We start from the raw sequence: 9,648 nt of genomic DNA, 5'->3' as shown, positions 1-9,648 counted from the left end.
GTTGAAGTCCCCCAGCAGGATGAGAGCCTGCAAGCACAATGCCTCCTGTAGCTGGAGTAAGAAGGCTTCATCAATAGGCTCCCCTTGATCAGGCAGCCTGTAAGAGACACCAACCACAAGGATCCCTTTGTTGCCTCAGTCTCTGTTTCTTACCTATAAGCTTTCAACCTGCTCGTGGCTATACTTCAGAGACAGCTCTTCACCCTCTATCCATTTCTTGACATAGAGGGCAACCTCTCCACCCCTCCTTCCTCTCCTGTCCCTTCTGAACAGCTTGTAGCCATCGATAGCCACACTCCAGTCATGGGATTCATCCCACCAAGTTTTAGTAATGGCAACTAGGTCGTAGCTTTCTAACAGCACAGTGGCTTCCAACTCCTCCTGTTTGTTGCCCATGCTGTGTGCACTGGTGTAGAGGCACTTCAAATGGGCTGTTGGCTGTGTCACCTTTTTAGAGGAACACCCATTAATTCCTTTGAGGTATTTCATCAGTGTTTCCTTGTTGGGTCCTATTACCTCAGGAACCCCTGGCTCCTCTCTGTAAGACTTCAAGTGTGCTCCAGTGTATCCAGCATATCTCAGAGCAACAGGCGCTTGCTAGCATCCTGTCCCTCTAACCCCGGCGTGTCATCCCATGGCTTGTCATGGGCTAGCCTGATATTATCCCCCTCCCCCTTCAAGACTAGGTTAATTCTCTGTCAGTCAGCCCTGGTAGCTCATGAGCAAAGACCCTCTTCCCCTTTTGAGAAAGATGAACCCCATCCAACACCAGCAGGCCTGGTGCTGTGTAGACCATAGCATTATTGAAAAACTCAAAATTCTGGTGATGGCACCAGCCACAGAGCCATGCATTAATAGACTGGGTCCATCTGTTTCTTCCAATATCGCTGCCCATAACTGGAAGGATAGAGGAAAATATTACCTGTGCCCCGGATTCCCTTGTCAACCACCCCAAAGCCCTGAAGTCTCTTTTGATTGCCCCTGGACTACACGTTGTGGCTTCATCGCCACCCACATGGAAAAGCAATAATGTATAGTAGTCTGAGGGCTGCACCAGGCTAGGAAGTTTCCTAGTGATGTCCTTAACCTGGGCCCCAGGGAGGTAGCAAACTTCCCTAAGAGGAGGGTCTGTCAGGCATATTGGATCCTCTGTTCCCCTCAGAAGGGAGTCGTCTTTTCTTCCTTGTGGAGGTGGTTGTGATACAGGGGGTAGGCCTTTCTGACTTCAGCAACACCTCTGGTGGCCTTCCACATCCAGAGCCTCATACCTGTTGTACAGAGGCACCTGGGAAGGCAAGGTGGGCAAGGAGGGGGTTCACCTGCCACCCCAAGCACGGACTTGCCTCCATTCACTCCTTTCCTTTAAGCTACTGCCTTCAGCCTGGCGGGAGAGGATACAGGATCCCCTTGATCTTGGTTTTTTTCTGGTGGATGTTCCTGGTTCTGTCTCAGGGGGGACAGAGCATGGTTCCACCAGTCTCTCTCATGAGAGCTACTGGCTCCTGGTGGGTCTCTCTGCTGCCCTGGCATTTTCCTGCCTCAGGAAACCCCTCCGTATGCCAAGATCTGCCACTCCGCTGCGGATTGGGCCAACAAAGAGAAATAATATTTTAAGATTTTGTTTAGGTTAAGGAAAAAATAATTCTGCTAGGGGGGCTTTCAGCCACAAGGCCAACCCAAGGCAGAACATGGATGAAACCTGTGTAAGAAGCAGCTCTATCCGCATGTACGCTTTCCCTGCCTTGTTGCAGGACCTCTACCTGGCCAAACCACAGACAAGTGGCACACCCCAAAAATAAACTCACAGCTGTCTATCAGGCACATCCCAGTGGTGATTATTGCTGGGGCTGTCCGTTAGTTTTGAGCCCCACACCCAAGAAGTCCCCCACCGCTCAGCAGTACCTCGTTGGCCAACCCTGGCCAGCAGGCGAAGCAGGGGCAGGAGGATGCTGTGGTCGGGCGGATCGGTCCTGGCAGCGGCGGCAAGAGCCTGCAGCAGCGTCTCACTGCCCCCTTTGCTGATCACATAGTGAATTCGCCGGCCGGTCCCTGGGGAAAAGAGGAGATACTCTGCTCAGAGCACCCCTTCCCTGAACCACAGCTATCCAAACCCTCACCCCGCATGGAGTACACAAAGCTCCCATGGCCTTCCAACAGTGTTTTATTGCTATGAACCCAAGGGCATTTGCAGAACTGACCGTGGATCTCAAGTGCCCCTGGCCTGGAGACGTGGCTAATGGCTGCATGGTAAAACTGCCTCTTGCTCCGGCAGTTGTTATCTATACAAACCCACATCCTGCAGAATTTTTTCATTGTGCATTGAAATGTGGCAGAGAGGAATAAGCAGAGACGCCAACAGGTTTCAAAGGAGCAGAAGGCTCAGTGATCTTTTCTTAGATACTGGAAATTAAACAAGCAAAGGACTAGAGCTGCAACGGGCTTCTGCCAAATGAAAAGGAATCCTAGGGAAGCTTTGGAGACAGCTTTCAAACAAATCTAGGTCTCCAAAGAAACCACACACTAATCCTGTGAGCCCTACCGTGTCAACAAACTGATCCATGGGCAACTTTGGCAGCAACTTCAGGCTCCATGGTTGGAGGAAGCCACACGTTCAGCTCCTGGAGGGGAGCCAGTACCTCCTATCCTCCATGTAGGCAATCCTTCCATCTAGCTGAGGAACAGCACTGCAGGGCTTCAAAGGAGAGGCCCAGCTGGACAGGCAATGTCTGCGGTGGGGCTCCAAGGAGTGGGGAACGCAGGAGGCTCCAGCACTTGCCGATGCAGCCCCCGCAGCCCAGCAGCTCGGTTGGGTTGAAAATTGTTTAGCAAATGATATTTTTGAGGTGGAGCAGGAAGGAAAAGAAAATTATTTTTTCAGTTCTTTTGCCAATTCACTTATTTTTTCACGTGGCTCAGGCACATGCAGCAACGTGCCTTCCCTGCAACGCCAAGGTGGAGGTGCCTTTTGGGCAGATGCTGAACTCTCTCCATTATAGAGTCCCTGTGCTCTGGGAAGTCAGGCTCCTCTCTCTGTCTCACAGCCCTCTCTCCAGTGGCACTGGTGAACATTTCCAGTGGTTAACTGCCAGGGATTATGAAATACTTTGAAACTCACAGGCATCTGTTAAACTAAAAAAAATTGAGACTTTCTCTCTTTGGTTTTTTTTTTTCTTTAACTTACCGAAAAAGCTCAGTTTTCCAAACACAGGAGTAAGAACTGCTGATCTATAGATACAATTCATGTTTTGTTCACCTTGCAAACACCTGGCCAAGTTTATGCAGGTATGAATTCCCTGACCTATTTGAGAACCCCCCTTTCTGCCCCTAGCCCACAGGCATTGCCCCAGAGCTTTGCTTCCTTACCCAGAGACAGCAAGTCAGTGAGGACACTGAGAATATTCAGGGTGACATCCTTGTCACAGGAGCTCTGAAATGGAAACACACCAAATTTAGGGATCAATTCAGAACAGTGAACTTCGTGCTACACAGGGCTGCAGTGCATCATGCAGTGCAGAGGCACCGAGATCCTTGTTTGGATACTGAATACTTTTTGTGGCATCTGGCCAGTGAATATGTGGAACCATATTGACAACACATTTTAAAAGCCTCTGACAGACATACTGATCATACTACACAATATTTAATACACAGTAGCATTTCTGCAGAATTTACATCTAAATTCTAAATTACATCTCTTTTTTGGTTCAGTCTGGCTACCTCAAAGTTGAGGAAATTCTGTATCACACAGAAATGTTAAATGTGGGGTGGTTTTCCATGACAGCATCCCTTATTACTGGCAGTTGAAGAAGAATATCTTTAAATTATAGTAATCTCATTTACAAGAAAATTCCCCTGTCTTTGCAGCTTTGCAGCTACAACCACATGGGTGCCTGGAATCTGGAGAGCAGAAAGATGCCCTAAACTTATTTTTAATCACGACCAAGTAAGGACCACACCTTGACATCACACATTCAGCTTTAGATTCACTTTAAATTTTGCACTAGAGGAAATAAGATCTACTGTATTTGAGGAGAAGGAAACACGTAATATCTACCATCTATCTATGTGATACACTAGACCCCTTCTTTAATCCTCCTACAACCAGATTTGACTGCTGAGATGGAAGAATTAATCACCAGTCTGTATTGCTGTATGAGGGATTTGGGTTAAGTTCTAGATCTCTTCTGTACAGATACAGTACAACACAATACAAATTTCCAATATAATAGAAAATTTGCATTTGTGTAGCCTTGTTCCTGAAGAACCTCAGGATCACATAAACTATAACAGAATCACTTTATCTCCCGTTAAATTATTACAATAAGATAATATCTTACAAATATATGGTTCCTATATTCCTGAATGTTGAAGTGCTTCAGAAACTTGACCTACTAGTATGTATTCTGGATACACGGGATCATTTTACCAGCCAAACTGATTCAACCATTCCCTGACATACTTAACATTATGCAACTGAATATTTAAGACAAGGAAGTAAGAAGTAACACCTAGCAAAAAGAAACTCTAGAAAGACTATTAGGGAAATCTAATTCAGATCTGTAATAATGACTATTAATACAAATGGACATTTTTTTTTCCAGTGGATCCCTGCTAAAGTCACAGCACAAGCTGACATGTTACTGAGGATTGTGTAGCTAATTAGGGAGCTGCGCATCATACCTCCTCCTCCTCCTTTGTTATAGCTGGGGAGGGTATGCATTGAGTGAGCGATGGGAATGAAGCAGGAAAATGGTCAGCCTTCACGGTCAGAGCAGGTGACTGTCGGCCTGGAGAATCAGGTTTCCACCTCTGTCACAGAACTCCTGCAGGATGCTCAGCGGCCCCCTTCAACCAAACCTCCTTCTGTATTGGCAAATTACATGTGCTGTCTTCTGCATGCAATACCTACGTCAGTGCTGAAGTTTCCTAACTTCTGTATCCTTAACATTATGTATTCTTAGATCTCTTTTTTTATCATAATTATTAACAAAAACAAACTCCAGACCTCTGAAAACCAGAATTCTCATCGTACTGGTTTTGGTCAATTACCAGTGTTACCAAACTTTAACTGCTCAACACACATTTCATGCTGGCATAAGTGAGCAACAGGGACGAGTGAGACAAAAGAACAAGATGTGGTCAGGGGAAGGGGAAGAAAGAAAGAGGAGTCAGGTGAGGATGAGAGATTGGAGCAAACAGGCAGAGAATCACTTCTGAAACGGGGGACTCAGGGGAGGACGGTCTGTGAGCACTGCCGCCTTTCTAAAGACTCACCTTACCTTTGTTGTTAGCTAAAATCCACAGGAAAAGTGCATGTCTCATCCCCATCCCAGAGCTGGTCCACGCCCACAGTGAGAGCCTGCTGTTTCTATTCATTACTACATTAACTCAACAAGCAGGCATCTCTGCACTGAACATAAAAGTTCAGCCCTTTTATGAACCGTGTTGAAATCAAAAGGCTCGGTATGATAGGATTACTGCTTCTTTCAGAGCCAAGACAAACAGAATACGTGGCTTTAATATGTTACTTTAAAACGAGTAACTCTCGGTTCACCAAGTATTGCCACCCTCATCTTAGAGAAGGGCTCCAAATTCATGTTACTGGCTCAAAGGACCACACAGAGAGGGAAGTCTGCAGCAGGGTAAGAGCAGTTCTGAATACCGTTACTTCTAGGTAACACATATAGTTTTAGTCATATGTCAATCTTGCTAATTCATGTCTTTGTTCATTAGTCCACAGTCCTGAGCTGTCTCAAGTCTCCCAGAGCAAAAAAAGAGCAATCAGAGCTCTCTTCCCAAGAGTTTCTTGGCATTTTTTAGCATAGGGACTTAATAGTCAGGGGCTGGCTGTCAGGAGTGATGAGTATCCACCGAATTTACTGACTCCAGGGAGAGTTACTGTTCTCAGCATCTTTTTAAATATCAGGGTTGCCTAAATCAGACTGTCCTCTGGTTTTGTCTTGCTGCCTCTCAGTATCTCTTTCCTCTGTAGGTGGATGGATTACACATTAAGGTTTCAGTAATGAAGTCTTCATTGATTTATGCTCCTATTACACTGGGTTGTTTATTTTAACTGATTGGATTGTGGGTTTCCTAAGCCATTAACACAAATAGTGATGACATAAGATATACTCTGACTTTCCATGCTCTTTAACCAGGGACTCAGGCGAACAAGGAACTTGAGGACACATGAAAGATCAACCTTTAAAATGTGCAAATTAGAGCTGGGTGATATTGCCAAATATTTTTGAGTATTTACTTTTGACATTTTAACACTAAAACTCTGTGTTGGTGCCCCATTGTTCCCCTTCCTCCAGCGCACTAGTGAGGGAATTGGATGAGTTGTGTGTTTGCTGAAACAGGGGATAAAACCCTAGTCCCATTACAAATTCTAACATATTTCCCACTAACTTTAGTGGCACCACTGAATAATACAGAATACTGCGGAAGAACACAACTCCAATTTATAATAGCAAGACAATACAGAAAAAACATCCCTAAAGTTGCTGTTGTCTTGCAAGATGGCAACTTGCCTGTTGAAAAGAAACAGCTCAGATTTTGACTAATTAGCTTGAGATTTTCAAAGTCATCAAAGATATTTGGACATTGAAATCCTTTAGAATCAATTGTTTAAATTAATACTCACACCAAACTGTTTGTGGATGACTTGCCAACAAATTCATTCATAAAAAATATTCAGTAAATCTTTTTGAACAGTAAGTACAAATGAGAAAATCACAACTTGTGCCGGATCTAAAAAAGATGAATAGAGTAATTTCTTTAATGCAAATTACTTACCCAGCTCTGGTTAAAATAAACACATTAGTTATTTTTATTGAAAGATATGTTTGACGGTTCAAGAACAAACCGTAAGCAAACAGAGAAGTAAAATTCCTCTTGCTAAATATTTTCCATTCCTGCCAGCACTTACGAATGTTAGATACAACATCTATACACGCACAGACTAATGAAGATGCATTCATGGTATACAGGTGGAAAGAGAACAGAGAAAACTTCCCAGAGGCTCAAGTTAGGTTACAAAATCACAAACCTCCTGCAGGATTTCACTAAAAGGATTTAAAGTCAGAGCCAAATCATTACTTATTAACAACAGCTTGTAGCTGCCTTTCACCGCTTGCAGCTGGACAAAGGCTAAAGTAGCAAAAAAAATCACTTAAAATATCAAGCATGGCTGTAGGTTTTGACCGGAACCCCTCATCTTAGCCTTACTTCAGAAAAGCCTGCTGTCTTTCTCACCCAACCGGGAGTATCACAGGGCTGAGTTCAGACGCATTTAATCAGTTCCCGCTTGATAGTTCCTCCCTGAGCTTTTTCTGGGAATTAATCCCTGAAACACCGGGGCTTTGGTTAGCTTGGCTGAAGCTCGTCATAGATAAACAGCAGGAGGATGGAGAAAGCCAGGAATAAAAAAATACCCCAGCACACAGTCATTGATACATTACAGACAGCAAGAGATTAGTTAGTGACATTGGGTTTGGAGGACAACAGCTTGATCCCAAGATCCTTCTGACTGGCAGCCCAGGTTATTTTGCTGACCCACGATTAAGCAGGGAAGGAGTTCCTGTCTCCTTGTCCTGCTCTTGGGAACACGCCAAGACAAGCTGCTATTTACTCAAGACAAGATTATAAAATTTCAACTAAGCCACAGTAACAGGTAATCTCATTTCGTCAGGGAATTCTCCTGGGATTATTTCTGCCAGATTTGAAGACCCAACAGAGGTGGGATTTTTCCTCTCTCACCTGAAGGACAGCAGCTATCAGTGCAGTTCCCCTTTTAGCGCTGGTTTAAAACAAAGACTTCCTATAAACTCAGTCTCTTGTGTAGCTCTTGGGCTTTCATGTCTTCTGCCCAAAGGCAAGTATTTCTCCAAATGAGCAATGGAAACTTCTGAGAGTGTTTGCTGTGAGTCTAAGCATTAATGCTGAAAAAAGGAGGATGCCCAGAAAGAAATCAAACAGCGTTAATCTGTGCAGCGCAATATTTACTAATAAGTATTTTATTTGGGGAAAGAAATACAAAGCAGTTATTCCACTCGCAAAAATAATAAATGAAAAATTAAAGAAGTCACTCCTGCAAGACATTGCATAACATGATTTCTACCAATACTGCTATTAAATTTACTGTTGAGTGTAGTCTCACAAAGCTGTGTGACTGCTTATGAAAAAAAACAAAACAAAACAAAACAAAAAGGCCTGTTTTTAAAGAAAATTATTGCTGCACTGGGCTAACAAACTTCCAGACCTGTTTCTTTTTAGAGAGACCAAGGAATAGGATATCCAGTTCCAGGGTTTTTCTCTTTGTTTGTTTGCTTGTGTGTTTGTTTTTAAATAGCCTGTTTCTGAATAGGGACGCAGGATTTGACGTGTTCAAAATACATCCTTCTTTCTTCTCTTACTCTTAATAAATTTGCTTATACAAATAGCAGCAGTTAGAAGCCTAACTGTGTGTGTAATGAGACTTGCATCTGCAAGATTTCTCACTCTGCACTCAAAGCCTATTGAAGAGAAATCCTGGTGCAAAATTAATACCAGCTAAAATCAAGACTAGGTTAGGGGCCGAGCAGCATTAGTCCTCACTCTCTCCTGAGACCTCTAGAAACCATCAGGCTGCTAATAACTGTATTAATGCTTAAATCGGAGACTCCTCTCCCAATGTTCTGCCGCCAGCGAGGTAGAGGTGCATACCAGACCCAAATGCTGGGCACAGCCGCTCACCGCTGGCATTATGGATTTGCCAGCTGGATATCTTCTTTCCACAGCTAACTATCCAGCCTTACAATAACTGTGAAGCCAGGGTTGGTGCCTTATGTTCTGTGCCTTGTCAGAGTAAATTGCTTTTTCTAATTTAACTGGAGCTAAAAATTCACATTTAAATAAGAGAGCAAAATACCCTGGAGAGTTTCTTGTCTGTGTGCTCCCATCCTCAGCCTCAATATTCAGCCAGCTAACTGTGATTTCTTCTCGTTGGAAGGTTATTACCTACAGTATTGGATACATGGAGGTTTAGAAAAAAAAAAAATCATTATTTCTGAGGGGAAAAAAAGGGTTCAGGGATCTCTGAAATATTACTAGGCAACCTCAGAATAAGGGGGTGTTCAAATTAAAGTGATTACAGCCTGAATTCTGTTATTACTGAAGCACTTTGTTACAATACTACCATCATCCAGCTTTAGAAGGATCCCAAGAAGTTACGGCCCTGTTGCCCCTGCTCCCAAAACACCGTCCAAATGTCCTCAGCACCACCACAGACGTTGCCATCCTCTGTGGTAAAGAGCAAGTGCATTTCTTTGGCCTAATCTGGATTTCCTCTGCTGAGGAGTCGGATAGGCCTGAGCAAGCCAGGAAACTCAAAGGAGACGTGGAAGGGAAAGGGGCTATTTAAAGACTCAGAGAGGAGGACCTTGCTGCTCGGGTAGTGTCCTAAGTGACCTCTTTAATCCTGCAAGAAAGGCGTTCGCAGCTGTGTGGGATCACGTAGCCCTCAAACTGTACACAGGGCAGCCAAGGGGCCTCCCAGAACAAGACACGTGGTCTTGACATGTTCTTGCTCCTGTTCCCAAGCCTTAGAGACAAGTCCCTCTCGCTGGCTCCTGCACACCCCTGTGAGGCATGGCTAGCACCCCATTT

The 9,648-nt window shown here is 44.3% G+C and overlaps 1 protein-coding gene across 1 annotated transcript in view; it reads right to left on the bottom strand.

The window, feature by feature from the left end:
- The window catches only part of AGBL1 (ATP/GTP binding protein-like 1), a 369,489-nt gene that overhangs the window by 274,744 nt on the left and 85,097 nt on the right, over positions 1–9,648 (bottom strand). Inside the window, 2 exon segments of the mRNA XM_009335232.1 lie at positions 1,903–2,049; positions 3,364–3,427. Of these exon segments, the coding sequence (XP_009333507.1) occupies positions 1,903–2,049; positions 3,364–3,427 (211 nt within the window).

The sequence above is a fragment of the Pygoscelis adeliae genome, unplaced genomic scaffold, assembly GCF_000699105.1.
Source record: "Pygoscelis adeliae isolate BGI_AS28 unplaced genomic scaffold, ASM69910v1 Scaffold21, whole genome shotgun sequence".
NCBI classification, from domain to species: Eukaryota; Metazoa; Chordata; class Aves; order Sphenisciformes; family Spheniscidae; genus Pygoscelis; species Pygoscelis adeliae.
This window is presented reverse-complemented; position numbering and strand designations above follow the sequence as displayed.